A 26602-nucleotide genomic window follows, 5' to 3' on the forward strand; every position below is an offset into this window, starting at 1 on the left:
AGCGGTCTGAGGACATTCATACACTACTATATTTCCACACTGTCTATCTATATATAGTTTTTTACCCTGAATAAAATCATGAGAGAGAAATAAGACCATGAATCCGATGCCATTCCACATCTAAACGTATTTGATAGGGAAGGTTTGTAGGCTATACCGAGGATTAGGGTTCTATCCCTCTCTGTGATCAAGTGCCTCGCCGCTTGCTCTTACTTCCCCTGAATCAAGCTCAGTTTGTCAAAGGTGTCATATCAAAGTTTCTCCTGCATTTAGTTTTCGTAATGTCTCCGTCTCTATATTCCATCCTGCGTTGGTGACTGGGCATGCATAACCTCGACAGCGACTGATCTAATCGCGCTCTCCTATGCATACGGAAAGATTCTAAACTGAGTTATGCTTCGTGGGATTTCGTGTAATTTTTATTCTTTTTTTCATATGGTAATTTTCAGGTGAAGACCGCCACCCGGAAAATTGCGAAGGCGTTTGAAATTTCAGGGCCGTTTAACACTCAGTTTCTGGTGAAAGGCAACGATGTCATGGTAAGTTATTGGTGCTGCACTTGCTGTGAAATATAGGTGCGGACTTGAAAAGTTGGATTGAGTTTTTTCCCTTGGCTGGTGAACCACTCAATGCTCAAAAGCCAAATCTGATCACTGGATGATCATTTAATAGTTTGAGGATTGTCATTTTGTCATTAATTAATTGATTGATTAATGAATTGCTGGGTTCTCTGCTTTACAAAAGGACAAATGAACCAAACGAATGATGGATAAACTATCGAAAATAAATAAATAATGGGTAAAAATGAAATTTAGATTCACTAGTTTAGACAAAGGGTTCTATGCAGGTCTGAAACGGGTCGGAACGATAGTGAAACTTTCACAAATCGGAAGAACCGTTTAGTCAGGCGAAGAATCGTTTAAGCATCCAAATGGTTCTGTCTAGTCACCATGACTCTTTGCAAACCATTGCCTTTACAAAAGAACCCTTGAAGAACCCCATGCCTTTTAGGAGTGTAAAGGCCACCATACAACTTTATTTATTTATTTAATTAATTAATTAATTTCAAGTTTTGGCATTCTCGCACAAGATCAGCTGCACGTTTCATTGCACAGTGTAATTTGTGCTGTTTAATTAGATAAAGTGATGATTGTTGTCTATTGTGTCTTACCATATTGCCCAGCCCCACTTGTAACACTTCCTCTCCATTGGTTGGTAATGGTAGTTTCATCCAATCACCTACTGTGAAAACATTTTACAAATGTAGGTTAGATTTGATCCATTGTAACAGAAAAGCCGGAGGGGGCGGGGCTCAAATCCCAATCCATGCCGCTATGCCTGAGAGAGCACCATTTACCTACTGTGATTTCTCAGACTCCGGCTGCTGATGGCAAAGCTGCATGGCTAGGGATTTGAGCACACCCCCAAAAGGTGGCGCTTTCAGACATGCCAGCACAGGCGTCTGTTAGCTGGTGTTGAGTCCCTGCCCTCTTAGTGTCGGCAGCATTGCTAGTGCTAGGCGGAGCTATAAACGGGTGGGTTCATTGTATAAAAGTGTAACATCTGCATGTGATGGAACGCTTCTCCTCCACAGGTGATCGAGTGTAACCTGCGTGCCTCACGCTCCTTCCCATTTGTATCTAAAACCATTGGGGTGGACTTCATTAACGTGGCCACCAGGGTGATGGTGGGGGAGCCAGTTAACGAGTCGCGGCTGCCCACCCTGGAGAACCCCATTATTCCTGTGGATTATGTTGGAATCAAGGTAAGCATATGTGTGTCCTCCCCAATGCAGAAGGCTTTTTTCCCATAGACACCCTTCTTTCATCTCACAATGCAACAGATATACTACTACACACCCAACCAACCACATGGGATACCACAGCAACCATTTGGTAACGACCTGAGACACCATAGCTACCATCTGGGATGCCATAGCAGCTACCTGAAATTCCATAGCAGTCACCTCACAACGCTAAAAGCACCCATCTAGCAAGCACTTACCAACATCATAGCAACCACTTAGCAACATCATAACAGCCACCTGGGCTACTATAGCAACCAGCTAGCAAGACTGTGAAAACCATCTAAAACACCATAGCAACCATGTAGCAATAGCCAAGCAATTGCTTTTTTAGATTTGTAGGGTCAAAAGTTTGTGCACCCTTTCTATGTCTTGATGCTACAAATAAACTACTAACACCCAACCAACCACATAGGATACCACAGCAACCACTTGGCGACCAACATTGCAACCATTGGGGATGCCATAGCAGCTACCTAGAAATTTCATAGCAATCATCTCAGAACTATATAGCACCCATTTAGCAAGCACTTAGCAACATCATATCAACCACATAGCAACACCATAGCAACCACATAGCAACACCATAGCAACCAATTAAAAATTCCATAACAATCACCCCACAATGCCTTAGTACCCATCTAGCAACACCACAGAAATCACCTCACAATGCTATAGCACCCATTTAGCAAGCACTTAGCAACATCATAGCAACCACTTAGCAACCACATAGCAACACCATAGCAACCACTTGAAATACCAAAACAGTCACCCCACAATGCCTTGGTACCCAACTAGCAAGCACTTAGCAACATCACAGCAACCACCTAGCAACTCCATAGCAACCACCTAGCAACTCCATAGCAACCACCCGGGTTACCATAGCAACCAGGTGGCAATAACACAGCAATCACCTCACAACTCTATAGCACCCATCTAGCAGGCATGTAGCAACATCATAGCAACCACCTAGCAACAACATAGCAACACTATAGCAACCTCCTGGGCTACCATAGCAACCATGTAGCGAGACTATAGAAGCCATCTCAAACACCATAGCAATCATGTAGCAACAGCCTAGCAAGACATTGGGATGCACTTAAGCGCTGCAACCATTCACGCATCTAGTTATTATTGCTTCTGGATTTGAGGGGTTTGTGAACTGGCATGCTGAAGAATTGTAATTGAGTCACTGTGAGGTCAGAGACTGGCGCTGCTAGTGGAAGCACTTCCTGTTTAGTTGCAGTTCTGGAGCACTGCAGCGATTCCTTCAGCTGTGATTTCTTCTTTTAGTTTCAAGAGCTTTTCTTCTTCTTTTGTTCTAAAAATCTTTAGTGTTGACTGAGTTATTTTAGTCCAGCGGCAGCAGCAGCAGCCCAGTATTCCCTCTCCCTTTACTGAACATCCCGGGATCCTCCTGTCTGAGAAGTATCCTGGTTATTAGCCGCTCAAAGGATAATGTAATTAAAGTTAAGCTGAGGCTGATACCTCGCTCTTTAATCGAAGATTTGTACTCTCCGGACACTTCTCCAGCGGTCTCAGAGCATTTAATTCGTCTATAAATGACATGGCCATCGGGGGGTACTTGCTGTACACATGTCTCCAGCTAGGTGTTAAATTAGCAGAAGTGTTTGAGACACCGGCGTGTATCCGTAAGCGTGCAGGCAGGCTTTGGTATGGGGAGTCTAGGACACTAGCGCTTCTTCTGCGCCGTCTCTCTGCTCCCAAAGTAATTTCCTACATAATTACGAAAGAGTCGAGGCACAATGGCCGTGATGAGGAGGCAGCCGCGCAGGAATAATCCCCGTCTCCTGCCACTCTCAAACTTTCAAATACCCGACTCTGCTGCTGAGGGGAATATTAAACGCAGGCATGAATATTGTAGAAGTCTGAGTCAGTGGAGAGGAGGGGCTTCAAAGGGGAAGCAGATTTGGTGAAGCGTGGTGCTGGAAGTGTGGTGTGGGGATTTATGATTAACATAAACTCGAAGTTTGTAAAAAGGAAGATTTGGGGTGTAAAGAGTAGATTTACTGATCATTACACTACATTTACATCAGTACATCTTCATCCCCATCTCTCACAGTCTCTCTCTCTATCTCTCCAGTATTCTTCCCTCTCTACATTAGTAAACCCACTCTTTTACTAAAGACTCCCAAGTAAATCCCCTTTGTAAATTTAGCAAATATTTATTTTGCCCTCCTATAATGGAGTTCATTTCATTTTGGGAGAAGGACCACACCTCAAACTCCTCCTCTAGTTCAAAAAAATATATATACCTGATTCTCTACCCAATCTAGAAGGCCAGTTAGCCAATCCCTGTTCACGTCAACTCCCCTTATCATTAGCAAAGACAACCACAGCCTCTTTTTCAAACTGCCACTGATGCAGTATCACTGGACAGTCAATGCGCTCGAAGGAAAGCTCTGATACAACAGCTAACAACTAACAGATGCCTGTGCTGACAAGCATCACACTAACAGCATGACCAGGGTCATTGTGAGAGCGGCTTAGTCCACTGGACCACTCAGAGCCCCGAAATTACATTTTTAAATTTATTTTGTTATTATTAAGGGTAGGGTTCATCCGTCCATCCTAAGCTAGTCCATTATTCACACCTCCACTGCCTGACCTAGACCAAAAAAACTAACCCCAGTCTCCCGCAAGATGTAAAGGTGCACGTATTTGTCCCTGTACAGTGAAATGTGTCCTACGCATTTGACCCATCTGTGGTAGTGAACACACACTAGTGAACTAGGGACAGTGAGTACACACACCCAGAGCGGCAGGCAGCCAACTCCAGCGCCCGGGGAGCAGAGGGGGTGAAGGGCCTTGCTCAAGGGCCCAACAGTGGCAGCTTGCCGAGCCCGGGAATCGAACCCACAACCCTGTTATCGATAGCCCGGCGCTCTAACCACTGAGGCACCACTGCCACCGGTGTGCTAGCTTATTGGCAGGTAGTGGCGTTAACCACTGTGCTACTCTTCCATATGTGAGGCTCCAGATATTTTCATCCAATACAGTTGGCTAAGGAGTCCACAGACATTTGGTCAACATGTTGGGAGCAAAAACTTTCGCTCAAAAGTGGTGGGTTGACATTAATTTAACATTTCTGACCGTTCCGTTATTCATTCATATTGCCGAAAAATGTACGATAATTATACAAAAAACATACGTCTGAACAGTTCTTAAAGCATAACACATAAACCTGTCCACTTAGTTCAACAGTTTTCCAAATTTGGTGTTTATAGCTCAAAAAATGTGTCCTGTTGAGAAATTTAACTTTTTAATTAAAAGTTTACGGACACATTTCAGTATATTCCTATGGGAGTGTTTTGGCCACAATAGTGTTGTTCAGATGCTTCCTGTGTGAACACTATTGCACCTACCCAAAAGCTGTAAGGTAGTCCAAGTGTCATTAACATGACGCATGATTTAAAGTTGGATATCGAGTTGATATCTCGAAGACTGAAACCTGAGAAATAATAATAATAATAATAATAATAATAAGAAGAAGAAGAAGACGAAGAAGAAGATGAAGATGAAAAAAACTCCTGGGATCACACTAATAACAGAGCAATGATAAGAAAATATGAGCTGTGGCAAATGAGACATCAAGCCATAAATAATAAGAATGTAAGTGAAATGTGGAAGTGGAAGTTTACCATGCAGGTACACGTCGCAGCGAGCAGCAGGGTAGTGGAGAGCCAGGTCTGGCAGTACCGGGACAGAACAGTGGAAACAGGGCATCTCAATACTTAAGGAAGAGAGAAAGGGTTTAAGAGGATGCAGATATCAGAACATGGTTGGAGAGGATTATTCTGGAGGAGTCTGGAGTCTTACTTAAACCTCAGATGTTTAGTCTGGTCTGCTCTTGATTAATGGTTAAAGTGAGTGGTGGAGATGATCACCATGGCCAGATCCAGAGAGAGGCTCTCTGAGGCCTTCAGAAAGAAGGCTGTAGAAGTCAGAGGAGTCTGGTTTAAAATCAGCCACCGTTTCACTGTCTGCTTAATCAGTTACAAGCAGAGAGCATTTAAAACTGCTGCCAGCATGGCCAGATTAGGCCGGCCTAGCAAGTCCAGCCCAACAGCAGAGACCACAGTGTAAAGAAGTCTCCAACAAGCCTAAATGTCGTCACAGGATCTACAGGTAGCTCTTGCTGATGGAAAAAGTCATCAGGTCAGACCATCAGGTCAGACCATCCTAGCAAGTTTAGTCCATTTCATGTTAAGCTTAGTTTTAAGTCATTTTGGAGCATTTCTATTGGTCCATTCATAATTAATTAATCATTAGTCATAGTCATTTTGACCGAATGTAAACACTGGCCAGATTCACATGAAGTCCAAAAGTGAAAAACGGCATAAATGGAGAGACAGGGTTTATATACTGTCTTGTCCGTCTCTCGTCCCTCAGTTCACTCTCTTTCTCTCTAAACATGCTCACTGTCAGGCTCCCTCTCTCTCCCCCCTCTCTCTCTGTCGATAAGAGTGTTATGCTGGAAGATGAAAGCCTCCATCCACTCTCACTAATGGTGCTGTGTGTAGCTTTGTGAAAGTCTGAATTTGCAGACTTTGTCCTGCTACAGGCATCATAACGACCAGTCCCTGTCCCCTGTCCGCTGTCCGCTGACTGGCGCAGGCCGACACTCTGCAGCATTTACTTTACTTTAATGATTGAGTAATTCGATTTTTAAAAGAGGCCAAACAAACCAGGCATAGCCTTAGTTTCCAAACACTGCACTGGACAGATATACAGTATATGTATACGCAGTATACACTAAACGTCCAAATATTTATGGACAACCCTTCTAATGAATGCATGCAGCTACTTTAAGTTGCACATATTGCTGAAAGAGGCATAGTCGCCCCCAAGGCTCAGTGATGCTCATGGAGGCCCCACCTCACAACTTACAGGATGTAAAGGATCTGCTGCTTCTACCGTCTTGGTTCTAGATAGCACATGACAGCTTCAGAGGTCTTGTGGAGTCCAGAGCTCAATGGGTCAGAGCTATTTTGGCAACATGAAGGAGACCCTGCACAATATAGGTTAGGTGGCTTTACAGTTATGGCTTGATGGCTGGTCTTTATATTATATCTTATAATTGGATGCAGATACATGACATGTCCAAATGTTTGTGGACACCCCTTCTAATGAATGCATTCGGCTACTTTAAGTTGCACCTATTGCTGATAGAGATGTGCAAATGGGCACACATAAACAGCTTGTCTAGCCCCTGTAGAGAAGTACAGCCAATAGAATAGGACTCTTTGGACCAGCTAAACAACCATGAACCTATTGGCCTATTGGCCATGCTGCATAATGCCAGGTGTGGACTAGGAGAGGGGTTTTAGGCCCACCAGCATTGAGCTGTGGAGCAGTGGAAGAACTGTTTCTCTGGAATGATGGTGCTTTAGGAATAAGGTTAGGGGTGGTGATCATCCAACTCCCCAACTTAACTCCCCAACTCAAATTATCCCAAAGGACCATTATTCCAGAGAGCCACGTCTGAATACTGGGGGGCTTTATACCTCTCTAGCCCATGCCTTTATACCCCACTAGCTGATGCTGAATGCAATCAAATCCTTACAACAATCCTCCTCCAAAATCTAGTAGAAAGCCTTTTGTCCTGGACAAGAGAGACAGGTACTCCAACAAAAGCAGGATCAACTCTTTTTAAATACCCTTGATTTAAAAAAAATAATAATTATGCGCAGGTGTCCCAATACTTTTGTCCATTCTCTCAATCAACATTTTGACACCATGTGAATCTGGGTGTTGGTCTTTATATTGTCTCACAATTTCACGAGGAATGGACCAATAGAAATGCTTCAGTTTGACTGGGATTCAAGTCCTTTTCCATTGACTTCCATTGAAAGTTAAGAAGGTTTTTTCCTTCTCCTGTAAAGTTGCCGTTCTGCTTCTCTGCTCTGTTTTCCTAGTAGGGGAAAGTCAAATGCACATTACGGTCATATTGATTACTTTACATAAACAGTGTGTTCTGCGTTTATTTGTTTTTAAACAGGGGAAATCCCACATATCATACCTAAAGGGAGCCCCGTTCACCAAAAACACGGCTGCCGACAGTATTATCACGTGCAGCCGCGCCGTACAGTAGTCTGCATAATGCATGCGGTCCACATACATAGATACACATCATTCCGCTCGCTCATGCCACTGTGGGTTTGCTGGGCTTGTAAATAATACACTGGAATGTGTGAATATATTATATGATACTGTCTCACACTCCTTCCATAATCTCACATCACTCACTTTCTGTGTCTCTCGCCCTTCCTCCTTGTTTTTTCCTCTCTGTCTCGGCCTGGGTGTGTATATATGTGTGTGTGTGTGTGTTTGTGCTGCCGGTAACAGCGGCTCCAAAGAGCTTCAGAACTCAGTGCCTGGAGAGAGGAGTGTACTGTGCATTCCTGTGCTCACGCTCTCCTCTCTGCAGCTCGGGGGGGAAGGCTTGCAAAACGTGGATTTTCACTGCCTAACAAGTCCCCACTGTGTAATTTCCCCTGCTTTTCTAAACTGCACAACAAATGCCGTTCAAATTACATCTCGGAGACAAGCGGCAGACTGGGGGGAAGAAGGCGCGCCTTAGCTCCGTTCTGAGGTCACGGCAAGGTTGTGCTTCACATCACTGAGGACGTGTTTTTAAAGAAAAGCACTTTGATTCAGTTTGTAAGGAATTACATATTAATTATACTTAAACACAAGTGTAACACGGTGTGGTAAAGTGCACTAAATTGACAAAAGTATTGGGACACCTGCTTTTTCATTGTTTTGAATCTGAAATCAGGTATTAAGACACTGCTTTTGTTGGAGTAGCTGTCTCTGCTGTCCAGGGAAGAAGGAGGCTTTCTACTAGGCTTCGGACGAGCATTGCTGTAAGAGAGTTAGAGGTCAGGAAGTTGGATAATGATCACCACCCCACATCATCCCAGAAGTATTGGATGGAGCACCATCCATCATTACAGAATACACAGCTCCATTGCTCCACAGTTCAATGCTTGGGGGAAGGGGGCGTTATGCCCCTCTAACCCACGCCTGTGGCCAATAGCTTCATGTCCATCTGCCCCAGAGAGTCCTATTCTATTGGCAGTTCTAGTCTCTACATGGACTAGATAAGCTGTGTTTGTGTGTGTGTGTGCATTTGCGAATCAGCAATGGGTGCAACTTAAAGTAGCTAAGGATTTCGTGCCAGTATTATCATACAGGTTTTAGTCATCTAAAGCACATCATGTAAACCCATGTCTCTGAGCAGTGAGAGAGTTTCACTGTAGAAGCTCCAGATCTCATCAGAACAGATGCAGGTAAAGATAAATCCAGTAAAAAGGAACATGAACTTCTTATCTTGTGATCTTGTGAGCTAGTCTGAAGAACAGAGCTTGGTTTTATTTATTGCAGTCGTTTTAGTAGATACTGAATCATTTATAGCAGCTACTGAATCATTTATAGCAGCTACTGAATAAGCTGAATTCTTGGCTACAACTGGATCATTTTAGTAGTTAGTAGAAAATCTTTAAGATTAGTTATTGAATTATTTATAGTAGATACTGAATCATCATGTGAATCACAGCTACTGGATCACTCATAGAAGCTTTTGGATCATGCATAGTAAATTTTGAATCATGAATCTGAATCATGTAATATATATATATATATAATTATTTGTATTACTTATTGAGTAATTTATGGCAAATACCTAATCTTTTATAATTTACACTGCATCATTTAAAACAGCTACTGAATCATTCATAGCAGCTTTTGTATGCAGCGTATATAGCTTTTGCTGCATAGCATTTATAGTAGATTTAGATTAGCTACTGCATCATAGATACTGAATCATTAATAGTAGATATGGAATCATTTATTGTAGTCACTGAATCATGTCTAGCAGCTCATGCATCATAGACACTGAATCTTTAATAGAAGATATGGAATCATTTATAGTAATTACTGAATCATTTATAGCAGCTACTGCATCAGAGATAATGAGTCATTAATCGTAGATATGGAATCATTTATAGTAGTCACTGAATCATGTCTAGCAGCTACTGCATTAGAGATACTGAGTCATTAATAGTAGATATGGAATCATTTATAGTAGTCACTGAATCATGTCTAGTAGCTACTGCATCATAGATACGAAATCATTAATCGTAGATATGGAATCATTTATAGTAATTACTGAATCATTTATAGCAGCTACTGCATTATTTGTAGTTGATACTGAATCATTCATAGTGGATACTGAATCATTAATAGTAGGTCTGGAATCATTTATAGTAGTCACTGAATCATGTCTAGCAGCTACTGCATCAGAGATACTGAGTCATTAATCGTAGATATGGTATCATTTATAGTAGTCACTGAATCATGTCTAGCAGCTCCTGCATCATAGATACTGAATCATTAATAGAAGATATGGAATCATTTATAGTAATTACTGAATCATTTATAGCATCTACTGCATCAGAGATAATGAGTCATTAATCGTAGATATGGAATCATTTATAGTAGTCACTGAATCGTGTCTAGCAGCTACTGCATTAGAGATACTGAGTCATTTATAGTAGATATGGAATCATTTATAGTAATTACTGAATCATTTATAGCAGCTACTGCATCAGAGATAATGAGTCATTAATCGTAGATATGGAATCATTTATAGTAATTACTGAATCATTTATAGCAGCTACTGCATTATTTGTAGTTGATACTGAATCATTCATAGTGGATACTGAATCATTAATAGTAGGTATGGAATCATTTATAGTAGTCACTGAATCATGTCTAGCAGCTACTGCATCAGAAATACTGAGTCATTAATCGTAGATATGGAATCATTTATAGTAGTCACTGAATCATGTCTAGCAGCTACTGCATCAGAGATACTGAATCATTAATAGTAGATATAGAATAATTTATAGTAGTCACTGAATCATGTCTAGCAGCTACTGCATTATTTGTAGTAGATACTGAATCATCAATAGTAGATATGGAATCATATATACTATTTACTGAATCATTTATAGCAGCTACTGCATCATAGATACTGAATCATTATTAGAAGATATGGAATCATTTATAGTAATTACTGAATCATTTATAGCAGCTACTGCATCATAGATACTGAATCATTATTAGAAGATATGGAATCATTTATAGTAATTACTGAATCATTTATAGCAGCTACTGCATCATAGATACTTAATCATTAATAGTAGTTACTGAATCATTTCTAGCAGCTACTGCATTATTTGTAGTTGATACTGAATCATTCATAGTGGATATTGAATCACTTATAGTAGTTACTGAATCTTTTTTGGCAGCAACTGCATTATTTGTAGTAGATACTGAATCATTTGTAGTAGAAATGGAATCATCTGTAGTAGTTGAATCATTTATCGCAGTTACTGAATAATTGGACTTAAATAAAAAACTTAGCAGAGTTTAGTAGCAGAGTTAGCCAAGTTCAACCTTGTCTTCAGTGACCTTCAGTGACCTTTAGGCACATGAAAAATCTTGCTTTCCACAACAGCCTCTGTACTCTGCTGAAAGTACAAGCTGCTGTTCTGTAGTTTCTACACAACCTGTTGGGATTCCTCCTGGAACAGTCAGGTGCCACCGCTGTAAATAATGTTTCCACCATCATTACGAGGGCGAGACACATGGCTTACCAACACGGACTGCATCAGAACTCAGCTCAGCTCAACTGAAGCTCAGCTCCTCCGGGGAGATCCGCTGTCGGCGCAGTTGTGTGTTTTTTCCCCGCACTAACACACCTGATTCAGCTCATGAAGGGCTTGATAATTAGCTGGGTTGAATCAGAGCTAATTAGGGCTGGGAGATGGCTAAACCGTGCAGTGGTGTGGTCCTCCTAGACTGCAGTTTGAGAAGCTCAGGCTGCACAGTGTGAAAAGGCCTTTACTTGATGACTTCTCCTCCGTTTAATTCCACTACACTATTGATCTCTGCATTCATTAGGCCTTAACTGCTCTTGTAGAAGTCGTTTGTGTTTGTGGCGTCACTAATGAGCGAGGCATTGTACGAAATAAGCGCAGCAGCTTAGGGCTTGTCTCGGGCCAGTTCCTCTAGTAAGACCAGCTTAGGGGGTCAATGAGAAAAGTTCGAAAATGTGTCGAGGTCCTGTGGGACCAAGCTAGGTAAGGCGGGGAAGCATCAATAAATCAGGGTCACTGAGGCCTTCGGTGGACCACCTGTACTGACTGGATTATTATATACGCTATATGGTCAAAAGTATTGGGACACCTGTTGATTCATTGTTTCTTCTTCTAAATGTGTATCCTGCGTTTGTTGGAGTCACTCCTGTCTCTAATGTCCAGAGAAGAGGGCTTTCTACTAGATGTTTGAAGGTTTGATTGCATTCAGCGATAAGAGCGAGCATTAGTGAGGTCAGGATATGGGGTGGTCACCACACCAGAAGTACTGGATGGAGCTCCACCATCCATCATTACAGAGAACACAGTTCTTCCACTGCTCCACAGCTCAATGCTGGGGGGCTTTATACCCCTCTACTAGCCCACGCCTGGCATTAGACAGCATGGTGCCTATAGGTTCATGTCATCTGCTCCTCTAGAGAGTCCTATTCTATTGGCAGTACTTCTTCTGTACAGGACTTTGCTGTGTGTATTCCTATATAGTACAAATCTTCACTTAATAACATAGTGTTATAGCTAATTAGTGATTGATTGATTGAAGGATTGATTATTGGTTCATTGACGTATTGATTATTAAAAGAAAATAAGCACTCATAGATGTAAGCAAGAAAATGATGGAAAATTGTTAATTCACTTTAATTATTCATTATTTCAATTGAATTAATAGCTACTGGTTCTGTATTTTTTTCTCTAAAAATGTAGGAAATACTGATTAAATGGCTACCTATAACTACTATAAGGTCATTGTAATGCCCTCAATGCTAAATTAGTAAATATTAAATATCAAAATAATCAGTAATTACTTGATTACTGAGAGCAGCACTACCTGTGTTTACGCATGTCAGTGCAAAAAAGGCCACATCAGTGGAGCAGTCAACACAGTGGGACAGTAAGTACAGGTAAGGCTGCTATCAGTATTTGAGTAATTACTGATTATTCTGATATTTAATATTTACTAATTTAGTATTAAGGGCATTATAATGACCTTACAGTAGTTATGGGTAGCCATTTAATTGGAAGCTACTGGTTTAATAAGAGTGTGCTGTGTTTACTGTTACCGGACCAAATAGGTCTCAGCTGATCGAGCTCAGCTTTGTTAAACTATTCCTTTATAGTGCAAACATCTTTAATAGTCACTTTATAACATGGTTATAACAACTAAGCTAACTGCTGATGTTTTTTTTTTTATTGATTAGAATTTTAAAAATATATAATAATCACTTAATAGATTGTTATATGGTCATTATAAGGCCCTCAGTGCTAAATTAGTAAATATTAAATATCTAAATAATCAGTAATTACTCGATTACTGACCGCAGCACTACCTGTACTTACTGTCCCACTGTGTTTACTGCTCCACTGATGTGGCTTTCCTTATGGTGACAGTCCAAGTCCAGTGTTTGTTAGCAACATTAGCCTAGCATCTAAATAACCTGTTAAAAAGCAAACTTTAGATAGCAAATAGGTCTTCACTCTAATTTACTCTAGTTATAGCTTAGTAAAGTAGTAATGCGTAGCCATTTATTTAGCAGCTACTGCTTCAGTAAGGTTTAATAAGAGCGTTATAATGTCAATACAATGCCCTCAATGCTAAATGATTAAATATTAAATATAAAAATAATCAGTAATTGCTCAGTTACTGGTAGCAGCCTTACCTGTGTTCACTGTCCCACTGTGTTTACTGTGCTCTTTTGCATGGATGTGCGTTTGGTGACAGTCCAAGGCCAGTGTTTGTTAGCAACATTAGCCTAGCATCTAAACAACCTGTTCTAACCTAGAAAAGTAAACTTCAGACACCAAATAGGTCTTAGCTGATCAAACACAGCGTTGTCAAAATATTCCTTTATAGTGCAAATATATCACAAATATTCACTTTATAGCATAGTTTAAAGCTAATTGTAGGTTTATTATTGATTATTGATTAGAATGAGAAGTAAATAAGCACTTTTAAGGATTCAGTCCAGTGACAATGCTTAGTACCCCCTAATTATTGCTTTAGAAAGTAGCAATATTGCTTAATTAGCAGCTGCTGTCTTAATAAGAGCTTTGTAAGGGCATCATAATGCCCTCAACGCTAAAGTATCAAATATTAAATATTAAAATAATCAGTAGATACTCGATTACTCTCTCACTGCTGTGGCCTTTCTTGCTTTATTGCATTCATGTGTAAGTGAGGCTGGCATATCCAGAGCTAAGTTTGACCGTTTGAAGGATAACTTCCCCCTGGTGGCCTGGACGCAACTCGTCCCACAGAGCGCAGGGACAGGGGGGCAGCGCTCCAGTCTGTATCCCTCCTCTCCTCTGGTCTGCATCAGCTAACTGAAGCTGGCTGCCTCTAATTGAAGCGATGAGGACGACTTTTTGTACGCAGTCAGACTGCTGCCCGCTTGGCCCAGCTCAGAAGAAAAGCCGCCTGCCACGCTCTGCTGTCCCGCAGCCGACGTACAGCACAGATAGCAGCCTGTCGCTAACACCTGAATATAGACCTCATAAGCCTCATAAGATCCTCCTGTAGTCCTTGTAGAGTCGAGACCCACTGTAAACACAATGCGGGTGGTGTAATGGTGCTGTTCAGGTGACTTTGAGGCAGCCAGGTGCATTTCAGCAGCTAACTTTCTCAACTTTAGCTCCCGGCCTGCCTGGAAAGGAGTATGTCCTGGCCCAGTTGTGTTTTTACTGGTGGAATAAGGGAGATAAGGGACAGCCCATGCTATAGACTGTGGTGTTGGAGTGCTGAAGCAAAGCTGTCCTCCAAAGAAGGTAAAATTATGGCAGAAATGGTGTCTGGATTTTGAGTTTTTCCCACACTGGATGTTCGCTCTTCCGCCTGTAGGTGGCAGTGGCACTAAAGGATTCAGTGCTCTGCTGTAGGAGCTTATGTTGAGAGTCTCAGGTTCTCCGATAGTCGTGTTATCATCTGCAGAAGTCCAGCACAGCCAGCTTCTATCAGATACTGCCATCAGTCCATTCACTCTCTCTCTCTCTCTCTCTCTCTCTCTCTCTTTCTCTTTCCTGTTTCCTGTCTCTCTCTCTCTCTCTCTCTCTCTCTCTCTCTCTCTCTCTTCTCTCTCTCTCTCTCTCTCTCTCTCTCTCTCTCTCTCTCTCTTTCTCTCTCTCTCTCTCTCTCTCTCTCTCTCTAATGCTTTCTCTCTCTCTCTCTCTTTTTCTGCCATGCTCTCTCAATCTTGCTCTGTCTCTGCCTCTCTTTCTGTCACGTTCTCTCTCTCTCATGCTTTCTCAATCTCTCTCTCTCTCGTGCTTTCTCAATCTCTCTCTCTCTCTCTCTCTCTCTCTCTCTCTCTCTCTCTCTCTCTCTCTCTCTCTTTCTGTCATGCCTTTACTGACATGAATAGTAATTAATAATTGTTTCTGATCCAGTTAAACTTTTATTTATTATTAATATTGGTTTTAGTATTTAATATAAATATAAGGAGCTAGTACACTCAAACTCAGACTCTCTCGCTTTCTCTCTCTTCCAGGCTCCAATGTTTTCCTGGCCACGTCTGAGAGATGCTGACCCTGTCCTGCGCTGTGAGATGGCCTCCACCGGTGAGGTCTGGAGACACTTTCCTCTTAAGCGGATTTCTTTAGTCGGGAATGTGTTTAGTGTTCAGTGGGCCGTTGTGAACTATAAGGCTGTATAGTTACACAGTAAAGGGAGGGGTAATGGCCCGTACTCATAGTTTCATCATCGTCTCTCACTGTAGAGAACTCTCCTCTAGCTCCTCACCTTCTCTTCTCCTCTCTTCTCCTTTCTTCTCAGCTCATCTCCTTTCTCTTCGTTCTGTTCTTTTTCTTTCCCTTTCCTCTCTTTTATTCTCTTCTGTTTTATTCTCTGACCTTATTCCTTCTTCTCTTCTTTTCCCATGTCTTCTCTTCTCCTCTCCTTTGTCTTCTCTTTTCTTCTCATCTCTTCTCTTCTTCTCCTTTGTCTTGTGTTCTCTTTTCTCTTTGACTTCTCTTCATCTTTGTCTTCTCTTTTCATTTGTCTTCTCTTCTTTTTTCTTCTCCTTTGTCTTCTCTTCTTCTCCTTTGTCTTCTCTTTTCTTCTCTTCTCCTTTGTCTTCTCTTCTCTTCTCCTTTGTCTTCTCTTCTCTTCTTTTTTTCTCCTTTGACTTCTCTTCTCTTCTCTTCTTTTTTCTCCTTTGTCTTCTCTTCTCTTCTCCTTTGTCTTCTCTTCTCTTCTCTTCTCCTTTGTCTTCTCTTCTCTTCTCTTCTCCTTTGTCTTCTCTTCTCTTCTTTTTTTCTCCTTTGACTTCTCTTCTCTTCTCCTTTGTCTTCTCTTCTCTTCTCTTCTTTTTTTCTCCTTTGTCTTCTCTTCTCTTCTCTTCTTTTTTTCTCCTTTGTCTTCTCTTCTCTTCTCTTCTCTTCTCTTCTCTTCTTTTTTTCTCCTTTGTCTTCTCTTCTCTTCTCTTCTCCTTTGTCTTCTCTTCTCTTCTCTTCTCCTTTGTCTTCTCTTCTCTTCTCTTCTCCTTTGTCTTCTCTTCTCTTCTCTTCTCCTTTGTCTTCTCTTCTCTTCTCTTCTCTTCTCCTTTGTCTTCTCTTCTCTTCTCCTTTGTCTTCTCTTCTCTTCTCCTTTGTCTTCTCTTCTCTTCTTTTTTTCTCCTTTGTCTTCTCTTCTCTTCTCCTTTGTCTTCTCTTCTCTTCTCCTTTGTCTTCTCTTCTCTTCTTTTTTTCTCCTTTGTCTTCTCTTCTCCTTTGACTTCTCTTCTCTTCTTGTTTCTTCTCCTTTCCTCTTCTCTGACCTTATCTCTTCTTCTCTGATGCCTGTTTTTTTTCTTCAGCACCTTTTCTTCCTTTTTTATCATCTCTTCAGACGCTCCTTTCTCATCTCTCCTGCCTCCCTCTACACTCTCTCCTCCTCGCCAAACAAAACAACAAGCTTTTTTAATAAGCAATGCTCCAACAGGTTTTCTTGGCCATGATAAAATAATAAAAACGACCCAGAGATGAATGAGCGTTATCAGTGTGTGATGTGTGATTTCAGTATTGGAGATATTTCCCTCTCCCAGTTCTGATCTGTTTCTCTTCAGGTGGCCTGCTTTGGACCAAACATCTACTCAGCCTTTTTGAAGGCCATGCTCTCCACTGGATTTAAACTCCCGCAGAAGGGAATCCTCATTGGCATCCAGGTGAGAATGTGTTAAAACGACAGAGTAACAGTGAGCTTTAATAGGAACCTCTGGAGGAACCTCTGAAGATGCTTTAAGGAACCTTTTAAGGAACCTTTTTATCTAAAAACCTGTACTTGAAGGTTCCTCAAAGCACCTTAAGAGGTTCCTCCACAGAAGTTGTTCCATTTAACGGTGTACCTTTACATTTTGAAATGGTGTATTCAAATTAGCTTTTCAAATATTACTTATTCTCATATTTAACTACACTATATGGACAAAAGTATTGGGACACCTGCTAAGTCATTGTTTCTTCTGAAATCAAGGGTATTAAAAATGAGCTTATCCTGCTTAAGCTTATCCTGAGTAAGTGTCTCTATTGTTCTGGAAAGGCTTTCGGATTGATTTTGGAGTAGCATTGCTGTGGGGATTTGATTGAATTCAGTGACAAGAGCATTAGTGAGGTCAGGATGTTGCATTATCACCACCCCACCACATCATCCCCAACTCTACAACTCATCTCAAAAGTATTGAAGGGAGCATCACCGTCCACAGTTCCACTGCTCCACAGCTCAATGCTCCGGGCTTTATACCCCTCTAGTCCACGCCTAGCATTAACCATGGTGCCAATAGGTTCATTTGTATCTGCTTCAGAAGGTCCTATTTGTGAGTTTGAGAAGGGCATCAGACCTGGCCAGATTCATTCAAACCCCCTTTGGACAACACAGGGACAAGGAGCTGATAGGATTAGGGAGATCTGAAGGAGGTGATGGACTTCGGCACTCGGAAAATGCTCCGGAACGGAAGTAGCAAAGAGTTGAAGGTTATTGGGAAGGGTCCGGATGAGAAACGGTGAAGGTACTGAACGTAGTTCATGCAAGTGCTGGCTGTCCATCAATCCACAGCCATACAGATAGTTTACTAACAAGAGAGCCACTCTGCCTAGGAGGGGGCATCCTACAGACACTCATCACAGCAAATACATTTATTTATTTATTTACCCTGATGTGTGTCCACATGAATGGGAATGACCACCTCTAGCTTGGATGGCACTAGCGAGACATCGTGGCAGGGGCTGACTGTACTATTAGGTGATGGAAGGTAGTAATTATAGAGGTTAGCTGCTCCACAGTGGGGCTTCCAATGCTCTGTTCCACTCGCCAGAGTGGTCGTTCCCCTCTGGCATCAGTGGCCTGTGGGGCACCACTGTTATGCCATTGGGAGGTGCTCAATGTAGAGAGGTCCTTTCTCGGGGGCATCCTACAGACACTCATCACAGCAAATACATTTATTTATTTATTTACCCTGATGTGTGTCCCAACAGTGGGAATAATATTGGATGTAACTTGGATGGCACTGGCGAGACATTGTGGCATGGCCTCTATGCAAGAGATTTGCCACTCTGCCTAGGAGTGGGTATCCTACAGACACACATCAAAGCAAATCAATTTATTTATTTATGTATTTACTGAACGAATGTTTGACTAATTATGAATTCATGATGTTGCATAATGATCTAATAAGATGTCATGCCTTGATCAAACCTGATCCCAATCCACTGGATGAGCTCAGGATATCCCACATTGTAACAGTCATTAGCAGAATTAGATATTTTGCAACATGGATTCATAATTATTCAAACTTCAGAATATTGCAGGAATCTTGAATTGTGAATACAGTATCATGAACTGAATCACATTTTTGGTGCCTGAGAATTTGGAAAAATGTAGCTGGGTCCCAAACATTAAAAATGTAACTATGCATTAAAAAAAAGATTCTAAACCCAACCAAACTCTGTCATAAACAGTAGATCTAGACACATTTTTAACCCCTTAATCAGTCTATGGTCCGCTGGTGGGCTGAAAGTGTTATTACAAACTTCAGTTGCCAAAGAAAAGCCCCACCAGTTTGTACAGAAGTCCCTTCAGTAGAGAAATATGCCCTAGTGTGCAATAAGCTTTGCTGTGTTAAGGGGTTAAGATAAGATAAGATAAGATAATCCTTTATTAGTCCCACAGTGGGGGAATTCTCAGTGTGACAGCAGAAAGGGATAGCAAGACACTCAGATGTAAAAACATAGATAAATTACCACTATATACACAATATAAATAATATAAGTAAAAAAGCAATAACAATATTATTTACAGATTATTTACAGATAATTGCAAATGACACTTAATTTCACGTGTGTGTGTGTGGGGGGGGGGGTATCGCACATTTTTAAAGCTCTAAAACCTCCAGGAAGCTCTATGTCCATCACCATGTTAAGTTACAGTGTTTACTTAGCTTAATAATCAGTCCATACACACACACTTGAAACACACTGTATTTTCCAGTATCTCTTCCTGTGTGTGTATATATATATATATATATATATATATATATCTCCTCTCTCTCCCTTTCTTTCCATCTTTCTCTCTCTCTCTCTCTCTCTCTCTCTCTTTCTCGCTCATTCTTGTGGGCGCTTTCTCTCGCGCTCTCTCTTCACATCTGCATCTTTGAATAAGTCCTTTGAAGCGCAGATGAAGGCTGACAGTAGTTATTCCTCATCATTGCATGGCAGCTCTGTGTGTCACAATCGATACAGGCGTAATGGAAGGCTTTCATGTGGTGCTGAAGCGCCGCATACCCAGAAGGCACGGCTGGTATGGACTGTCTGGTACCGAGCCAGTGCTGTCATGCCCCATTCATGCCCACTCAAACAGAGGAGGGCGATGGAAGCCGTCTCTCCAACACTGTTTCCTTTGTTGTATTATGTCTTCCCGTCTTTTGAGAGAGCGAGCGCGAGTGAAATATTTAGAAGTCAAATGGAGAGTTCAAAGTGTTTGACTGCATAATAACTTCATTTTTTCTCCTTATTAATACATCAAGCGTGTCTAAATCTCCAACCTCGCAACTTCGCCATCTTATATAATGACTTGTAGCGTGGCTAATGGCCTTCTCCGTCATAAAGCATTTGTGGGTTTAAGGAGGGCATCAGACCTGGCCAGACTGATTCAACCCCCTCCCCTTGGACTACACACGGAGAAGGAGCTGATAGGATTAGGGAGATCTGAAGGAGGTGATGAGCTTCTGCGCTCGGAAAACGCTCCGAAATAACTGAAGTGTGGACCAAATTAAATAAACAGTGGAAATAGCAAGGAGTTGAAGGTTATTGGGAAGGGTCCGGATGAGAAACGGTGAAGGGACTGAGCGTAGTCCATGCATGTGCTGGCTGTCCATCAGTCCACAGTCATACAGATGTGCCTATGAGGGGGCATCCTACAGACACTCATCACAGCAAATACATTTATTTATTTATTCATTTACCCTGATGTGTGTCCCAACAATGGGAATGACCACCCTTGGCTTGGATGGCACTAGCGAGACATCGTGGCATGGGCTGACTGTACTATTAGGTGATGGAAGGTGGTAATTATAGAGGTTAGCTGCTCCACAGTGGGGAGTGGGGCTTCCAACACTTTGTACCACTCACCGGAGTGGTCGTTCCCCTCTGGCATCAATGGCTCAATACACCTTCACTATGGTGGCTCTAGAACATCCCACAAAGTTAGTGGTTGCCGATGTGCTACCACCCTTCCTTCGACCGGTACCCTGCCCTGACGATGGTTCTGCACTTAACCTTTACAATTGACTGGTGTGCTCGCTTATTTCTACATGTAGTGAACCCTGTTGTCACTGGCATCAGCAAAACTGCTAACTTGCTAAGTTGGATGTTCTAGATCCACCGCAGTGAGGTTCTCTGTTTATTATTATGATTTAAAGATCTTTTGTAAAGGAGGTAATTTTTTCATGTGTAATGAAAGAACAGCTAGTGACCAATGCACAGCACATAAGTAAGAGTAAATGAAATGTTATGGACATGGGAAATTAAAAAGGACTAAACAAATTAACTTTATAAATGATTAAATCAAATTAAAATGTAATAAATTATTAAAAATAAAAAATGCTTCAACAAGGCACAGAACATTTTAAGCATTTAGATGATTTTTCGAGTCGTCATAGTTCTACCAGAAGTTGTCGGCTCATGTCTTGCAACATCAGGACCAAGATGCAGATCCTGCCGAACTTAGAGACAGGGGAGGACGGAGGGAGAGACGTGACGTTTTGTTGAAAGCAGCAAAACCGTGTGTAATTAGAGGTCTTTTAACGCAGGTGGAGGCTGGTGATTGGCTACTGGTCTACTGGTAGAACTTACTATATGGAAGCATTGCTATTGCTGTAGAAACGGTAGCAGATAAGGCACAGCATCGAACAGCAGCCGCTCTGGAAAACTCTATAAAAGCCTGGGGTGACTTCTGAGAAGCTTCAGAAACCCAGGAGTAAAATAAAGGTGGAGCAAGCCTGTGAGAAAGGAAGGGGATGGGAGAGTAAGGGTTTAAAAAACCAAGTAAAAAAAACTTTAACTGGATCCTGTAATGCTGGAAAAGGTCCAACAGAGATCACAACTTTTCACAACTCTGTGAAAGTGCTGATCTAGGAAATGTGCTTTGCGTTTAACAAATCCTAATGGCTGGCGGACTGATGGACAGTAGTCGTGGCAGGTTTTAGCATGCTGGTCTGAGGGCAGGGCATCTAACGAACAGGGCTCCACTGAAAGGCCGTTTGTTATGCTAGTTGATGTGAGTATATGCACAGAAGCCACTGCAGCATATGGCCCTAAATAAGCACAGTCACTCTGAGATATGGTGGGTAAAAGCAGGCCTTGGGCTTTCTCCCAGTCATTTTTGAATGACCAGTGGAAAGCATACTTAAAATGGAACTTTTTAATGGAAATATTGCAAGGCAAGCGTTTAGCCAGCTATCGGCAGTCTTGCAGCAATTAGTCGTGCTCGTCTTGCCTGGGAATGTATAACATGTTAAATGGAGTAGATAATTAGATCAATTAAGACTGGGAGCAGAACGTAGCACAAACTAAGCAAATCTGGTGATTTAATCACTTCAAGGGGAGACTGTCATGGAAAGTTTAGGACTCATGAGCACAGAGCAGAGATTTCAAACTCCCAACTTAAACCACACTTTGCATTGAGTGCAGTCTGACAGTGGAGTATACAGTGTTACAGACTGCTGAATAGTGTAGGTACATCCTTCAATTCAACTAGAGCACAATTTAAAACAAATTATATATATATATATATATATATATATATATATATATATATATATAGATATAGATATAGATATATATAGATAGATAGAAACATGTATAGACATTAGCTTATTACATATATAGATATGTGTAGTTATAAATATAGATATTAGCTTTTACATTATAGAAAATCATAGAAACATTTGTAAACATTCAAATGACTGTTGAGTTCTCATGGTTCTAATAGTTATAAAATTAATTTGAAAATGAATAAGAATCAAAATGCTACACTTTTTATTATATACTTTACACTTCTGTAGCATATAGTATAAATATTATTATAGTACTACATAGAGTACTGAAACAGTTCTTTGCCTTACACCATTTTGGTGCTTTAGAACACCTCGTCATGGCTCTAATAATAATAATAAAATAAATACAAATTAATATTAACAAAAAAGCTTTTTATTATACTCTTTAGTTACATTTGTACATAAAAAGGTTTTCCAATTTAGAAAAGAACTATTTAACCAGGAAAATATTTTTTTAGCATTCAAATGGATCTTTGAGTTGTCTTGGCTTTATATAGAAATGTTGTCTTTACTGAAGAACCCCTGAAGAACTCTTTTTGAATGGTATAGTGTGAAAAAGGATGTTTTAAGTCTGAATTATAAATATAAATAATATGAGCTCTTTTGAACCATGTACAAAGTTCAAAAGTTTACCATCCACAATTTCAGAAGCACTTTTGGTTCCATTCAAAAACAAGTCTGTAATAGAATATGTCTATAAGATTATGTCTATAAGAGCTTCCCCTGGGTGTCCGAACAGCAGAGTCGCTCACTGCCTTCAAACGCAGACTGAAGACCCACCTCTTCTGAGAATACTCGGGCGAATAGCAGAGTGGTTACCTTATTGGCTTGTGTTTAGTAGAGTCTAAACTTAGAGAGATCTTTGCATTTTTAGTCTATTCAAACTAGCTGAGGTTCTTCTTGGGTAAATAGCAAAACACATCTGTAAGTCACTAAATGCCTTAAATGTGAAATGTAAATGTATAACTGTGAAAAAGCTGTATGCTACTATACTATATGCTTGTCAATGTAAAGGTCCTTCATTCTCACACTCAAACTCAGCTGTTATATGGAATCGCGCAAGGAATCATTAAAATTCTATAAAACATAAACACTAATAGACCTGTGTGTCCAGTCCAAGTAAAAAGGTTTGGACACACCTTAGTGTTGGTCTTTCACAATCTTTTTGAACTAAAGGCTTGAATCTTTGTTTTATTTTAGTTTTTTAAGGCTTGTTGCAACAGTCCCTCCAAAATAAATAGTGAGGTTTATGCTTCTGTATAATTTTATTTCCATTACAAAAAGTTAATGTTTTTCTTGAACACAGGTCATTTTCATCAGCCAGCACGGTTTCAGAGTATTTGTATCTTCTGCATGCCTGTTAGAAAAGCATCCCATGTGGCTCTTGGTGAAGTTGCTTGTGAGAATGCTAAGTATATGCAAAACTACCCCAAGGCAAATAAAATTATTTTCAAAAGTACCTAGACACCCCTATTTCTTAGTGAGTGCAGCTCCTATACTCCATTGGCAAAAAAAAGGGGGCGCTCTGGAGTCAACTTGCAAAATTACAAGCATCCACTAGAGGGGTGTAAAGCCTGTGTTATCTGGGGTGATAGAGCTTCATCCACGGCCCTAGGGTTGAGTTGATGAGATAAGGTGGCCTGTGTGATGCAGAACTAATCATCCAGTATCCGTGCCTGACCTCATCAATGCTCTTTGAGTCAAATGCAAATGAATCCTCACAGCAATGCTCTTACAGTACTGTAAATTTGTAAGCTATGTAAGCTTTGGATCATTGTCCTGCTGCATAGCCCAACAGGGCTTGAGCTCTAGGTCACGAACTGATGGGCAGGTAGGATTTTCAGACAGAAAGTAGAATTCATGATTCTATCATTTATGAAAATGTCCTGCAGAAGCAAAGCAGCCCCAGACCATCACACTACCACCACCATGTTTGACTGTTGGTATGAGGTTATTATAGAGCAATGCAGTATTTACCTTATCTTTGTCTCATCAGTCCACAGAGTATTATCTCCAAAATCTTGGGGGTCATTTAATGTGCCTTTGTGTTCTTTTTGGTCAGCAGTGGTTTCTTTCTCTCTCTCTCTGGATGCCTTTTTTTTCACCCAATGTCTTTCTTATTGTGGAATCGTTACCTGAGGCAGTCAAGGCTTGTAGTTCCTGCAGAGGCTTGTAGTTATTGATGTTCGTCTGGGTTCTTTTGGGACCTCCTGGATTAATCGGTACTGTGCACTTGTTAAAATTTAGGGTTTTTTTGGCCACTCCTAAGAAGGTTCATCATTGTGAAGTTTTCTCTATTTGTGGATAATGGCTCTTCGCTGGAGTCAGATAGTCTTGGCAATGGCTTTGTTACTCTTTGTAACCTTCTAGCCTGCTTCACTTTGCCAGGCAGGATCTGTTTAGGGGATGTTTTACCTGTTCATCAGGTATGGGTACGTACCTGATGCTACATTGCTATGGTCCTTAAAATAGGATATACCTTTTGCAACTATTGTAAATTACACTGGTCAGCCTGGGAGCTCGTATTTACACGTGGGACAGTCAGGATTCTATATGAAACACTAGTTTACCAGATGCAACGTGTAATTGTGGTATAATAATGAGAAAATATACGTAAACCAAGCAGAATGAGGTGGCAAATCAATGACGAGGCGTTAAATATTAAAATAATCAAAAACTGAATCTGAGCTGTTGGATGTGGGGTTTTTTTACATGAGTGATGCAAAAATAGAATACTATTAGCTAGGGATGCACCCATCCATCCTTTTCTGTTCCGATACAGATACCGATACATACACTTTGTGTATCGACCTAAATCCGATACCAGTCCGATACCATTGTAGAATTAATAAACCATGTACCTGACCATCTGGAAGAGACTTAAGGCATCAGGATTGACGTAACCATTACTTTACTAACTTTATAAAACAAGCTATAATAAATGAACACAGATATTAATGAACCCAATTTTTGTTTATTGGTCACTAAAATGAATAACTGTGCTGGTTCTCGGCACAGTGCTGCCTTGGCTCAGGACTTTTATTCTGAAATTAAAAGTCTGTGAGACTAAAGAGGAGCGAGCAGCTCCTCCCTTTTCAGTTCTCCTTATATGGAAGATGAGCTGGATTATTTGCTGATAGTTGATGATGGGTCGAGGGCACCATGCTGGTTAGTCTTAGATAGGGGGAGTCTTGCTGTTTGCTGTGATCTGTGTATGATGTCTGTTGGTTACTCTGATCCTGAGTTATGAAGCCTAGAATACTGGCAGTGCGAGAATCGGGTTCTGTGAATGGATCTGGCTAATTATCCGATAACTGATCCAGCTCATTTTGTTAGTATCGGGACCGATATCTGATCCTAGTATCGGATCGGTGCATCCCTACTATTATACTATATACTATATACTATTATACTAATAATAATTCCACTGTATTAATACTAAAAAGTACTCATTAATATTGCTTTCCTTTGTGCAGGTGTCTACAGACTGGTGAGCAAATGAGCAAAAAATGCACAGAAATATGAGATGAAGCTTGCTGTCCTCACAAAAGCTAAGCTAGCAGCTAGAGCTCTGGAGTTCACCACTGTATTGTGTTTGGAAACTTTTATGAGGTTTTGCCGAGAGTGCTCCCTAAACATGACCGGGGAGCCCTGCTCTGTGTGTCGTACAGGGTTTTCAGTTTTATTATATTATGTAATATTTGTTCCCCTGCTGTACTGTACGGCTGGCTGCTGTTTGGGATTCATACCTGCTCTTGGCGCAGCGGTGTGGAATATCTTGTCGGGGTCATTGTCGGGTTGTTACGGCGGCATTATTTTTTAATGGAATCCAGGGTACAAATGAGACTGTGAAATTCCCATCCGAAGCAAACTCCCACTTTCGCCCGCCGCTGCCTGTCTAATAGCCGAGCCGGAGCACTGAGGATCCGTCATGCTCCTAAAGGCTGATTACAGGGCCATGGTTAAGTCTCTGATGTGGACATGCCGAGAAATAGAAATTCGTCTTGAGGTTCCTCTCCATCTGTCCGCAATGGCTGATTCTCCCTCAGCTTTCTCACCCTCTGTCTTTTTTGTCTTTCTTAGCATTCTTTTAGGCCTGACTTCCTGTCCACTGCACACCAGCTTATGGAGGAGGGATTTAAAGTAAGTGACACATCTTTTCTCTTGAACCCCCCCTGAACCCTAGGTTTAATATTCAGCTGTAAAACCTAATGCAGGAGCTATTGTGAATTGTTTGGTGTAATATTTCTTGTGGAGTACCACAGGGTTCTATTCCGGGGCCTATGAAACTGATGTTCATTATCACAGTAATGCAGTTT

The 26602-nt window shown here is 41.1% G+C and overlaps 1 protein-coding gene across 1 annotated transcript in view; it reads left to right on the plus strand.

Moving 5' to 3' along the window:
- Nucleotides 1-26602, plus strand: part of cps1 (carbamoyl-phosphate synthase 1, mitochondrial) — a 91694-nt gene that overhangs the window by 59407 nt on the left and 5685 nt on the right. Inside the window, exons 31-35 of the mRNA XM_072684999.1 lie at nucleotides 450-539; nucleotides 1595-1765; nucleotides 15471-15545; nucleotides 17025-17123; nucleotides 26367-26426. Of these exons, the coding sequence (XP_072541100.1) occupies nucleotides 450-539; nucleotides 1595-1765; nucleotides 15471-15545; nucleotides 17025-17123; nucleotides 26367-26426 (495 nt within the window). The remainder of the gene's footprint in view (nucleotides 1-449; nucleotides 540-1594; nucleotides 1766-15470; nucleotides 15546-17024; nucleotides 17124-26366; nucleotides 26427-26602) is intronic.

Source organism: Salminus brasiliensis, chromosome 8 (genome assembly GCF_030463535.1).
Source record: "Salminus brasiliensis chromosome 8, fSalBra1.hap2, whole genome shotgun sequence".
Classification (NCBI taxonomy): domain Eukaryota; kingdom Metazoa; phylum Chordata; class Actinopteri; order Characiformes; family Bryconidae; genus Salminus; species Salminus brasiliensis.